The sequence below is a fragment of the Vicugna pacos genome, chromosome 13 (genome assembly GCF_048564905.1).
Source record: "Vicugna pacos chromosome 13, VicPac4, whole genome shotgun sequence".
Classification (NCBI taxonomy): domain Eukaryota; kingdom Metazoa; phylum Chordata; class Mammalia; order Artiodactyla; family Camelidae; genus Vicugna; species Vicugna pacos.
This window is the reverse complement of record NC_132999.1, coordinates 27537615-27551063: the sequence shown is the minus strand read 5'-3', so window position 1 is coordinate 27551063 and position 13449 is coordinate 27537615. Positions and strand designations below refer to the sequence as shown.

The following is a 13449-nucleotide window of genomic DNA, read 5'->3' as shown; positions in this document are numbered from 1 at the left end:
GGACAGAGGTACCTCTTTCCCCTGGAGCTCTGGTGCTGGCACTTGGGGTACACTGGCTCCCTGCCTGGGAGAACCCCATCTCTTGGCCCGAGTCACCCCTCCCCAGACCCGAGCTGAGTGGAAGGTTGAATGAGCAGGGCCGCAGGCGCCGGCAGCCCCTCCTTCACTGCGGGGCTGTGTCCATATGTCCATCAACAAGGGTCTGGCTATGCTCAGCTCCCTGCCAGCTGCTCCCAAGTTGCCAGTGCTGTGGGCAGAATTAGCTTTTGTTGAGTTCTTGCTACATGTCAGCCAGGCAGTCAGTCCTCAGGCCTCCATGAAGGAGGTGGTAACCCTCCCATGGAGAGGCAAGGAAGCACTTGACGGCTGGCAGAGGCCAAATGTTGGTCGGAGGATGTGAAAGGTGGAGATGGCCCCTCACCTCCTGCCCACTCTGGGGAGGCCCGGTTGGGCTCCCTGATTATGGAGATGAGTTTTCCATGCCTCTGGGGATGCAGGGTGGCCCTGACAGGGGGTAGGGGGTGGTGGTGATGCTTCCCCAGATTTGGCCCTTTTAAAAATGGCTAAAGGGCAACTCCACCCACATTCCACCGGGTTTCGGAGCAGCACTGGGGCAAAGGCAGGGCCTATTGTACTCATTGGATAGATGAGGACACTGAGGCCAGAAGCCGGAGCCCAGGGTCAGCTGCCAAGACTCCCCAGTTCAAGTCTTGCTCTTTCTCTAGAGAGATCAGTTTGGTGATCTCCAAGGGCCCGCCTAGTCCTGCCATTAGGACTCACATCCTGAAGACAGCTTTTGCTGATAAAATTCCTAGCTCTTGTACCCACCCCTTGAGTCACCAGCAGCGGGATGACAGATCCACCCAGACGTGTCCCAGGTGATCACAGGGCTGTGCCTTTGTTTCTCCCAGCTGCCCTCACCTTGCTCTGGTCCAGGCTTTGAGGTTCATCCAGCATCAGCCTGCAGCAGGGCATCATCCCAGGGCTGACTTCGGTTTGCAATGGAGGGCCACGTGGGCCGGCCACCCTCTTGCCCAGGCCTCCTTGCACCTACCCTGCGTAGTATATACATTGCCATCCCCACTTCAGGAAGAAACTGGTAACCAGAAATGGGGGTGGTAAGTGCCCCCAAGTTTGCACCACGAGGAAGTGAGGTGGTACCAGGGTATAAACCCAGATTTGGCTCTAAAGCCAAGCCTCTTTTTACTGCACAAGGTTGGGCACCCCATCTTTGTAGTTAACAGAGGCTCAGAAGGGGAACAGAAACCTGAGGTAGCACTGTGATCACTGGACAGAGCACTGGGTGAAAGGCACATCAAGTGACCTTTGGTCCCTCCTTGAGCTTCCCCACCCCCACCGCAAGCAAACAAGCATGCATTTATCTTTTTGGTCTGTTTGTCTACAGTGCTCTGTTGTCTTTTTACAGTAAGCATTTTTTCAAGACTTCTGTTTTGCTTTTGTAACTTGAAGATATTTATTCTGGATTTTGTAGCATTTTTACTATATGGTGACTTTTTAAAATAAAAACAACTTTGTCATGACTCTGGCCTGAATCTGACTGTCTAGGATGAGGCCTTGCTTATACGAGGCACTTGGTAAAAGTCTGAGGGATGGTTAAGTGAATCGAGTCTTTGAGGCAAATTTGGATTTTGAGTCCCAGTACTTGATGAGTACCTATGCCTGACCTGGGAGAAGGTCGGCGTCTTCTCATAGCCCCTGAGTTCCCCAGCGCCCAGGGCTCCTGTCAGCGGCAACTCGTGCCCCAGTGTTCTAGATGCTCGGGGTCCCTGCGTCCTTTCTGTTCCCAACACCTGCAGAAGGCCGGCGCAGTCAATGTTTATGGAAGAAGTTAATTATCCAAGTGGCTGAGGCTTCTGTAATGAGTCAGTACTACGTCCGTGCTCTTTTCATGATTTGAAATTAAGAACAGTCTCAGAACGTTGCACTCTGCAATGTCCAATTGTCCCATTCAATGTGGGCGCCCCCAGCCCCACTCTGAGGCTGGCGAGCATAGCTATCTTAAGCAAGGCCTAGCTCTAAACAGCCCATATCAAAGGCAAAAATCCTCCCCAACTCTACTTTCTGACAGTCTGGTGTCATGGGAAGTGTTCAAGAGCTGCCAGCTGCTAAGGGCCCGGCTGCCAGGGGATGTATGTGTAAGTGTGTCCACTGGCACCTCCGCCTGCTGTGCACCCGCCCCACCCACTGCCAGGAGGGAACAGTCACGGGTCAGCTCACATCGTCATGGCCGGCATTTCAATGTCATGTCCCACACGGCTGCTTTGTGAGGATGGGGGGGAGGAGCGGGGTGACAGCAGGCCATGGGGTATTTATGTGCACAGCTCCGAGGTTTGAGGAAAGGGACCCACTGGTTCTTGCAGATGTTAAAAGGTGGTCACTGGGAGTAGGGGAGGAAAGGGTGTAGATGAGCTACAGCAGCAAACACCCCCAGGAGAAGGGAACTGTGTGTACAAACGCAGGACATTAGGGATCAGGCTGAGACCTGTGGGGTCCTGCAAGAAACCTAGCTTGCCTAAAGATGTGATTCATGCCGGGGACCACCGGACGGCCTGAAAGCTCTGGGGGAGATGCCTGCAGGCCACTGGTCTGAGTTCGGCACATGTTCAGCTTTGCAAATGAATTCTGAAATGGTCAGGTTATCCAGGGGAAGAAACAGCAAAAGGCTTAGAAAACCCACTGCCCCCTCATTAAAGAGTGGCCCTTATTCACTCATCAGAGCAAAGTACAAAAAGGAATCAGCCCCTTTTCCCACCAGACCACTGGCCCCTGGCACCCCACCCCCCAACCACAGCTGTTTTCTGATATACGCAGAAAAGTGTTGGTGAGGCCGTTTTTGAAAAATTTATTTTATACCCTTAGAAGCTAAGAACTCTGCCACTCAAAGAACCAAATTTAGAATTAAGATTGTTCCCTAGTTTATCTACTTCCTTTTGAAATTTTATAAACAAGATTTTGTACACAAGAGGTAGCAGAGGAAAATTCCAGTCTGCTTGTTCCAAGCTCAAAAGGTAACTGCACACACCTCGATGTTAGCAGGGAGGGTGGAGCGAGACGGGGGAGTCTGGTGACGCTTCCTTTAGGCCCCGTAAGTGTTCGAGCCGTCAGGGCTCCACAAGCCATGGGCTGGATGCCCGGTGAGAGGCTCACTTGTTTTCTTTCCCAGGATGCCAGGAAGGGGGAGGCTCGGCTGTCCCAGGATGGGCCTCACAAAGGGAGCTTCTTGAGAACACACAGCACTGAGTTAGTTGTGCAACTCCTACTCGATTTGCAGACCATTTTGAAAGATTTATAAAAACATCTTCATCCAAAAAAATTGGCAGTAAAAATGACACCTCTTCCAAGGTAAGCCTGTTGTAACTGTCACTTTGTTGTACTACATTAAAAAAAAGTCCTCAGCAGGTTTGCAGACTGCAGCCATTGGAAATCAAGTGGTTTCTGGCAAAGTGAAACTGACATTCGTTGTAGCAACAACGTGAGCAAAATCAACCAGGGTGGCTAATGACAGCGACAGGTGGTCCTGATCCTGATGAGCGTGACCGTGAGGACAGCAGGTGCTGGGGGCTGTGGAAGGCGTTGTTTCCATAGGAAATAAGGGACAGAAGTGGCAATTTCACTCCTGACTTTGGGCTCCTGAGAGTGCAGTTGCCAGCGTGACATCCTCACACATTGTCATGGCCGGCATTTCAACGTCATGTCCCACAGGGTTGCTTTGTGAGGATGGCGGGGGTGGGGGTGGCGATAGTAGGCCATGGGGTATTTATGTACTCAAAATCAGTTTTAAAACATCACATGTGAAATTGCAAGAGCATCAGAACCATATGCAATTTGCCAGCTGCCTCTGACCATTTCCCTGGGCGCAGCTCTGCTCTTAGGCGTTGGCCCTGTACCTACTCGGCCTGCGTAAGTCACACAATTACACACTGCCGCCTGGCTGCACCGTAACCTTAACCTCCAGCAGTGAGGTGACAGGGTTTGCAGCACACAGCTGGGAACAGCTGTCTGTCCTGTCGCGTGTCCGCTGCATCTGACTCTGCAGGTCTACGCCGGGGCCACTTGGCACTTCCTAAGGCCCCCCTAGTTCTGTGTGCGGTGATAGAAAATACGGCAGAGCACGCAACTACAGGCAAAACAGGCTTGAAAGTGTGTGTAGTGACTCAAAACCCAAAACATACAAAATATATGAAGTACATTGGCACACCCCTCCCCTCTGGAAAAAGGGGGAGCTGACATCTACCCTGAAGTGGCTGAATGATGCTATTCTTGAGAAATACAGCTAAACGCATGGTTGTTCAGTTGCCTTCTAATTATTTCTGGGACAATAAATCTTGTTCCTATCTTTTCAGTGTTAATGAGTCATGTGGAGGAGAAACAAAGTCTCAAATCCCTTCTCTGCATTAAAATGTCTAGAAACTCACAAAGCAGTGTCTCTAACTCATATACAACTTCATACACAGCCAGTACCCAAGGTTTCATTACTTATGTTTTCAGCAAAAGCAAATGATTGCAGATCACATGATGTAAGACTACAGTTTATTCAATATGTCTCCAAGCATTAAAAAGATGATTTTATGAAGTCAAACTCAATAAAATTGTATCTTAAAGTGCTTTTTATTTTGCTGTTTTTAAAATTTGTTTTGGGAACAACTCATAACTTCTTTAGTGATTGATGTCAAAGAACACATCCTGTACTTCTGGAGAATGCAGCATTTTTTTTTAATTGCTCTTTCAATCTCAATTATATCAGAAAAATACCTTAAAGAGCTTAATAAATTTCCCAATTTTTGATCCTGGTAACATTGCATCAAGATCCAAGTTTATGCCCAGGGTGCTTATCCAGACCCATCTGAAATTCTATACAAATGGGGAGACATATTAAATACAAAGGTCTGTGTAAACTGAATTTTTTTAACTACTACTTTACAGTGAAAAGGAATTTTTATCACATATCTTTACATCATTTTAAATTGGATATTCCTATTCAATGTTACCACAAGATTAAAAATTTGCCCCCACATATCTAAAAGGCAGCTTTCTTTTTTTCTTTTTTTTTTTTTAATATAAAAACCAAAGGAATTTCTTTTGTAGCATCATAGAGAAAGCAGCAGCTTTATCCTCACTCACTCTTGTATCTTCACATAACAAAACAGTCTGCTACCAGACTGACTAAAATCTCCACAAAAATGTCAATCCACATATGGACTGTGCCCAGGACAGCGGACCCACAGACCGGAGTTCTCCTACTGCCAGACAGCTCCCAGGCCTTCCCTAGGGGCCAAGCAAAGAGTGCTTTCCTTAAAAACGTGTGCTCCTCCCGGCACAGCGGGCTCTCCCAGTCCAGCCTCCAGGCTCTTCTAAAGGGTTCGGGGATGAGAATCTGATTTCAAAAAGGTGCTGAGCATCCAGTAACTGTGACGTGTCTCCCCATCGTGTGCTGGGCACGCTCCCTAGGGATCGACATCGTCCAGGTCACTTCTTAACTCACCAATCATCATGGGCGACTCAGAACCCTTTGGGAAAGGAAAGGCAGTTAAATACGTACACTGTTAAGTTAGAGAAAAAAGTTTTTCTATGCCGAGGGACTTGTTTGCATTTTGCAGTTGAAACATGCCCTCATTTAGCTACTTAACATTTATCAAAGGGCAATAAAAGAACAAGTGTAACACCTTTTATTTGACAATTCCTAATTATGCAAAACTTTCATTTCTGTGTTCTCATTTAGTCACAGAAACAACCCAGTGACTTGCCTGAAGTCACAATGTGGACTTGGGTTAAATCACATCACTATGCCGAGTCTGTTTCCTTCTGTGGAATCAGGCAAATAGTGACCTCACAAGGTTGTTATGAGGATCCGAAAGACTTACAAACAAACAAAATGGCACACAGAACATCAGCAAGGTTCATTTAATGAAGCCTCTGTGCCAGGTACTGGGGTGGAGCTACAGAGATGGCCTCACAGACGGTCACAGACCAGAGGGAAGACACCACCCACGTCCTTATACTTGCACCTGGCTGCATTATCCTGCACATAGTAGGAGCTCAGTAAATATTTCACTCAGTTTTTCTACTGTCGTAATCAGTATTGAAAAGGTTTTTTGTTTTTTTAAAATAAGCTTAAGATTACTTTTTGCCTCCCTTCACAATCAGGTAGATTTCAATGGCACAAGGCCCTTCTTTACAAGGGTCTACGTTTCCAGGAAGGCTGGTAAGAGCGGAAGGAGGAGGGGATGACTCTTTCTAACTTGGTAAGATGACGGACCACAGCTGTGGCCTGGCTTTCTCAGGATGCGCTCCAAGCTGAGCAGAGCAGCCAGCAGAGCCTGAGAGACCAAAGCCTGGACTGGCTTCACGCTGCAGCACTGTTCTGCTTTGTAAGCACACTGTTAGTCCTCAGCAGAGCTCACAGCGGGCAGAGCTGGGTCTCCTTTTTCTCGTGCCTATGGGAATTCCCTTTGGAGAACCTCGCAGCAGACGCTGCCCACCGCGCGCCAGCCTACAGCTGTACCTGCTGTAAGTGCCTCTCTCCGTTCTCATTCGCGGGACTGCTCTCTGACCCGTTACTGCTTCCCGACTGCTCCTTCTCATTCAGAAGAGCTGTGGCATATGCTAATGTGTCCTGCGGGAGATTTAAACACAAGGAGAAAAAGTGAGGGGGTGTGCAGCGGCAGCAGCACCACCCAGGGAGACTGCCTTTCACTTGACATTTGGAAGCGCCGGGAGCCTCAACGTCGTGCCTTCATGACAACCTCTGTGGCTGGTGGGCCCAGACTGACCGACCTACACCACTCTTTTTCCAGGCAAATAACTTGCAAACTGCACGCCAACTTGTCTTTCATAGAAGATCAATTGTTTCTCCCAGCCTTCCTCATTTCTACCCTATACCTCTTTTCTCTGAGGCTGCAGTTTCTGAGAGACATCCTAAAAATCCTAAGGAATTTCAAGCCACGCAACACCAAAGAACAGCCCTCACCTGAGCTGAAATCGTTCGCTGAAAGGTTTTTCCAGTTGACGTTTCATTAGAGACGTTGCTCTGTGGTGTCCAATAATGTTCTGACATCTGAGATGGAAGGTCAAAAATGCCATCAGAAATGACAAATAAGCCCATGTGAGTCTACAATTTCTACCATTAGATTTTACAGTATAAAAAGCATCTAAAATAGTGTATAAGTTGACCCAGACTTTCTATCATGTCAGGAGATTCTTTCTTGGAAGATTCCACTTCCAATCTCAAGAGCTCACTAAAATATGGCCTCTTATATAATCAACCTCTTTTTTTACCTATAAAACATGTATTAAGATACAAATTAAATGCATAAAGATAGCTATCAACTGTACTAAAACAATTCTGAAGTCTGAAAATACTCTGAGGTCAGTCTCCAAATTAAGTTTGAGATTTTTCCTGGTAAGATGTGCTGCTATTGACTCCAGTGGTATAGCCAGAAACGTTAAAAACTCCATCACCTTCTTCTGCAGCCACTGTACAGCCCAGCTCCAGTGGTGGGAGTTCTCCTTGAAGTATTCTTTAGCAGCAGGACACCTGGTGGTGGGAGGAGATTTTTATCAGCCAAATGCTTTCTTTGCAAATACACTCAGGTTCCTCCTAACATTGAGAACCTTTGCTTTCCAAGGGTCTATTGACAGATGAATCTATAGGCAAAATGTGGTATACAGATATCTACAAAGTGGAATATTATTCAGCCTTAAAAAAGAAAGGGATGCTACAAACCATGCCATATATGCTACAATATGTTTGCACCTTGAGGATATCACACTAAGTGAAATAAGCCGTTCAGAAAAGGACAAATACTGAATAAGTCCAGGTATGTGAGGTACCTACAATAGTCAAATTCATAAAGACAAAAAGTAGAATGATGGTTGCCAGGGGCTGGAGGGAGGAGGAAGGAGGAGTTATTGTTGGGTGGGTACAGAGTTTCAGTTTTGGAAGATGAACAAAGTTCTGGAGATGGATGGTGATGACAGCTGCATGAATAATCTGAATGTACTTGATGCCCTTCAACTTAACGCCACTGAACACCTAAAAATGGTTAAAATGGTGAATTTTATGTTATGTATATTTTAGCACAATTTGGTAAAAAGAAAAAAGAATCTTTGCCTTGAAGTCAGTCAGCCTGTGCTCAAGTCCTAGCTCTGAATGTAGGCATGTCACCTAAACCACCTAGGATATGGGACTAGTAACAGTACCTAACCTCATAAAGTGGCTGCAAAGATTAAATGAGAATACAGCAAAGGTGTTTTTAGCACAGTGCCTAGGTTCGTAAGCGTAAGTAGCTGTAACATGATTTTGTCTCTTGAGAGACTATTCTGAAAGTGGGGACCTAGAAGCTGAAAGAGTTGGTAGTTAACTAAAGATATCCTGAGTGAAGGTTCATGAACTCTTGTTGTTAAGGTCCCTAACTATGCCTCGGACTCTAGACCTTCCTGCATAAAACCTGGCGGCTTTTTCCGGATTCTGTAAGATTTGTTACTTGTAACAGTCCCCCTTCCACATCTCTCTGAGACCACGTGAACAGTATTCTGCACCATCCAAGGAAGCATCCCCTGACTGGGTCAGATTCTCTAGGTACTAAAAAGACGCAGATTTTTTTTCTCCAGTCACATTTGACTTGTAACTAAAAATACCATTTTCTCAATGCATTTTGAGCCCATACTTACTTTTGAGCAAGAGTTACAAGAAATTTGACACACTGGTAGCAGCGACTGCTGTCCACATGATTACTGTGGTGCATCAGAGCTGAAGAACAGAAGAGTTGACATTTTAACAATAAAGCACTAAAGAGAAAGTGGATCCAAGTAATAACGGCTCTCTTGCTCTGAAAACTTATGACAAACTATTCTGAAAAACAGATAAGGAACTTAAAGAAAAGCATGGTGGGGCTGACTCAGTAGGATTCCTTAAATTCTAAGAGGTAGAAACATAACTTTAAGTAGAATTCAAGAAACATACACGGTGATGAAAGTTTTGACTTTAAGGAGAACTGAAAGAACTGAAGTTTATACTGGCTGATTATTCCCCTAGAGACCTCCAGTTTTCCATCCACCACACTACTGACAAAGAGTAGCTGTAACACTTCTACTGTGATAAATGGAAATGTATGCTTTAAGTTCAGTTCAACAAACATTTTCTGCTTTGTGCTTCGGGGATTTATAGATAAATACAGCTGACCCTCAAACAACATGGGTTTGAACTGCATGGGTCCGTTTATATGTGGATTTTTTCCAATAAATACATATAGTACTATGTAATCTGTGGTTGGTTGAATCCTCAGTGGTCCTGGAACCTGTCCGCTGTGGACAGCGAGGGACGGCTGTAGTACTTGGTCACCGCTCTTAAGCAGTGAATGGTCTAAGTTTCAGAGAGCCTGGGTGCTGCTCTGAGCAGAGCACACCATTCCAAAGGGGTGGCCTAGCTACAAAACTTTTTAGCTTAAATTTCTTTTCTGAAATAAAAGGAGGTCCTTTTAAAATATAGCAAAATTTAAAACGACTCAAGTTAGCTGGAAATACAGGTGGACGGTAGGAGTTGGGTAAGACTATGTTTAACTAAACCTTTTCTAAGAAATAGCTCATTGAAGCCACTTCAGCCTTCAGCCTTCTCCAAAAACTTTTATGAGTGGACAACAGAAATTTGGGTGCATTCATAGCACAGGTTAAAAAAAAAATCACATTTCATGAGCTTGACAACGTCCTGAGTCTGAGGTTTTAGTTTCTAACTCCTGAATGGTGACAGAGTGGAATGAAAGATTTCTTGCCGAAGTGGCAAAACTTAAGCTTGCTGAAAAAAGGCACAGGACCCCTGCACTATACCCAACCCAAGGAAAGGACCTCAAGCTGTGTCTCAGTAGGCAGGAAACCATCCAGGGTGGTAAGCTCCTCTGGCCCTAGTACTGGACCCCTCCGTGATCCATGCCCGGCAGAGCGTGCAGGGCAGACCACAGGGAGGAGATTGGCTAGGACTGGGGGCTCTCTGCACACGCACCACAGACATTTCCCGATAAGGCAGCTATACTTGCCTAGCAATCCATTTTCCGTCTCAAACACAAATTTGACCCGCTCTACTTGTATGGGATCCTCAATGACCTGTGAGGAGCAGGAAACAAAGGCTGGTAAGTGAAAGAAGGAACCTGTGTTCTAGCTACCGGTGCTTTTCTAAAAAAATTAATTCAAGAGATTATAGTTTCTAACTTAACTAAACCTAATACAAACAAATACCATGTCATTGCAATATTTCTCAACAACATACTAAATTGTAAACTAAGGATAAAAACTATTAATATTTGAAGATCCATTCATTTCCTAATACATGTTCTTACCAACTACATCTAGTTCTCTGTGGGTTATATGGACATGGATTTCATGATCCCCAGGGTAAGAGGTTTACAGCTTTAAAAAGCGTGTCAGTTTTGCTATAACACAGGCTCTACAAGTTGATGTGGAGGTTCCTGCAGGGCCACCATGGCCGTGCTTCCAGTGCCGGGCACTGAACTGTGCACAGTGCAACAGACTAAATGGGTTTGTTGCTGAACAGATGAACAACACTCAGTCCTACCCCTGAGGAGCAACAACCTCCAAAAGCACTAGGATGAAAAGGAGGTAAATTAGGACCAGGGAGACAGTCTTGTTAGTAACGGCAACCACAACGTGTCTCCTTATTCAAAGTGTTTATTAAATGCCTGCCCTGTGCCAAGGACTATATTAAGCCTTGGGAACCTGAAGTCCTCCCCGTCTTTAAGAAGTCCTTGGGCTAGTCTCTTTCATCAGCTCGCAGTCAGTCACCAAATTCTATTGATTCTCTTTCCGAAATACCTCTTGACCTGTCCCGTGCCCCTTGGACTTCTGTCTCTCCTTAGTGTAAGCCTTGTTACTTCACACTCGGATTATTGCTACAGACTCCTATACGGCCTTCCAATTCCAACCCTGCTTCCTTTTTTGGTCCATCCTTCAAAACAACTGCTAGGGGAATCTTTCTAAGACATAATAAATCAGGCCACAGTGCTTTCCTGCTTAAAACCCTTCCACAGTGCCCGTCACTGATGGCAGAGGCTGCAGACTTCAATGTCTACAGAGGCCAAGATGACAAGTTAGCAACGCGGCAGCCAGTAAGGGGTAGTCAGGACCGTGGGGAACTGGAGACCACAAGCCTCATCAGAGGGGGCACGCTGACTGCTCATGTGACTGGCATGTAGGAAATGGAACCGATGGGCTAGACTACCTGATTTCTCAAGATAGGCTGGAATCCAGAAATTAAAAACCAGAACAACAGACATATAGGTGGAAGCTGGCCACCCCTGTGTAACCACTAGCCTACAGGAAAAAGTCCACATGAACTGGCACCCGAAGCCTCTCCTGATTTGGTTTGGGCTCCTTTTCCTAAGCCCTACTCAGTTCCTACTCGTTCCAGTCATACCACTTACAATTCACTGAGCAAACCAGGGGTTTGGTGGAGATTATGGGCCTTAGGGCCAGTCGCTTGGCTCAGATCCTGGCTCTGTCACTTATTAAACGACAGCCTTGGGCAGGTCACTCCACCTCTCTAAGTTCCAGTTTCTAATAATACTGAATTTCACTGATTACAACTGAATTTCCAACCCCCTCCTTTTCATATTTCCAAAATTGGGATGCACCATACAGAGGACTAAATTTCAGTTTCACGGCTCATAAAGATATTCTCAGTAGTACACACACTGTAATGTACTACTAGTAATGGTGTCTTGGATTTGAATGAACTGCACAGCCAGCCACTCACCTCTGACAGTTATCATGAGGTTTACATGAGATAATATTTGAACTGAGTGCAGTTTCCTACCCCTGGTGGCCCATCTATTACTCCTTTGTCCTCTGCACTATGACTGCCTCTGTATCTAGCACTCTCACTAAACTGCGAGCACCCACCAGGTAGTTTAATATTGCTCCCTTTTAAATCAGTCATGCACAAAAAATGGCTGATCTGGAGCAGACTTAGTAAGTGCAGACCAAATGAATGCAAAAACAACACAAAGACACACAGATTTTATTCACAAACACATGGTGACTAATAAACACCTAAACATTAAGTGAATTAGAACATTCATGACTTACCAGTATCTCATGAAGTAGCTGGAATGTATTCTTTAACTCATGGGGTGGAGCTGTTTCTAGTTGGTTCTGAAATATTTTTTAAAAGCATAAAGATTCCAGTGAGTCCTGTGTGGAAAGCACGCCGGAGCAGCAGCCAGCTGTGCTGGGCTGGGCTGGACGCCAGCCCTAGTTCTACCACTACCTGGCTGATCCGGGGCCCGTCAACTGCCTTCTCTGGGTCTCAGTTTTCCCAAATGCTAAATCTGGGGACTGAAACAAATAACCTCTACCATCCTCCCTGCTGTAACCCTCCATGATATTTTACTATGAAATTAGGAAGGAAGGAGGAAAAAAGGCAGAAGGGAAAGGAGAGCATTTTCAGTCACTGAACAGGCCTAAATTTACATTTCATTCATACATACCCTACTTTGTTCTTTAGAATATGCTGGTCTATCTCTGAGAATGCAAGTGAGAATGTTCTGAGATAAGCACGTTATCAGTGAAAAGTATAAGAAAAGTCAGCTTAGGAAGTGGAAAAATCTGCCAAGATACACTAAGTGAAGAAAGCAAGGTTCATAAAACACACTCCTGTGCATCTTAATAACCGTAAACACATACGTGGTGGGAAAGAAACCCGCATTTCAACACTGCACTTCTAAGGTGCTGGGACCAGTGCTAAGTAAGCACTTCATGTCACACCTCACGGGATCTTCACAATCTGCGAGTCAAGTCCTGCTTCCTCCCATTTTCCAGAGGAGGACACTGCCCTAGACTATATAGTTAGTAAACAGAGGACTTGACCACCTCTAATACAGGTCTGTACTGGAAAGGCTGAGGGCAAAATATATTTTAGTAAGAGCCTGAAGACATGATCCACTGACCACTGGCTCCTTGTAAACACTGCCTGTATCACTGTTACAAATCCTGGGGCAGATAGGGAGGCGTAGCAGAAGCTAAAATATCTGGTGTGAACGCACAGAAAGAGGCCTGGAAAGACACACCCCTTACTGGTCAGTGCGGGAGGGTGGGGAGGGGATAAGGCTGGTTGGTGGTGGTCAAAGTGGACTTTGGCCTTATTTGTATGTTTCAGTTCTTCACAAAAAGAAGGCAGTCATGTATTATCCAAGTAATTAAAAATTAAACATTCAAAACAAAAATGGTACGCGTAGGCTTAAAGGTTTTTCTTATAATCCCAGCAAGGCAGTAAACAATATGGCTCAGAGCACAGTCCTGCAGCCGCAGCACGGAGGCTCAAACTCCCACGCTGCCGCTTACTAGTTGTGTGACCCTGGGCAAGAGCACGTGCCCCGTGCCTCAGTTCTTCGACTGCAGAAAGGTGACAATGATAGTATCCAC

The 13449-nt window shown here is 45.7% G+C and overlaps 1 protein-coding gene across 2 annotated transcripts in view; it reads right to left on the bottom strand.

Moving 5' to 3' along the window:
* Window positions 1-2847: 2847 nt before the first annotated feature.
* The window catches only part of USP24 (ubiquitin specific peptidase 24), a 119699-nt gene continuing 109097 nt past the window's right edge, over window positions 2848-13449 (bottom strand). For both annotated transcript variants that reach the window (XM_072974371.1, XM_072974372.1), the window contains exons 62-68: window positions 12115-12180; window positions 10050-10116; window positions 8692-8770; window positions 7480-7555; window positions 6989-7075; window positions 6524-6634; window positions 2848-5528 (exon numbers count right to left, since the gene is read on the bottom strand). In XM_072974371.1, the coding sequence (XP_072830472.1) occupies window positions 5466-5528; window positions 6524-6634; window positions 6989-7075; window positions 7480-7555; window positions 8692-8770; window positions 10050-10116; window positions 12115-12180 (549 nt within the window). In that variant the 3' untranslated portion in view covers window positions 2848-5465. The remainder of the gene's footprint in view (window positions 5529-6523; window positions 6635-6988; window positions 7076-7479; window positions 7556-8691; window positions 8771-10049; window positions 10117-12114; window positions 12181-13449) is intronic.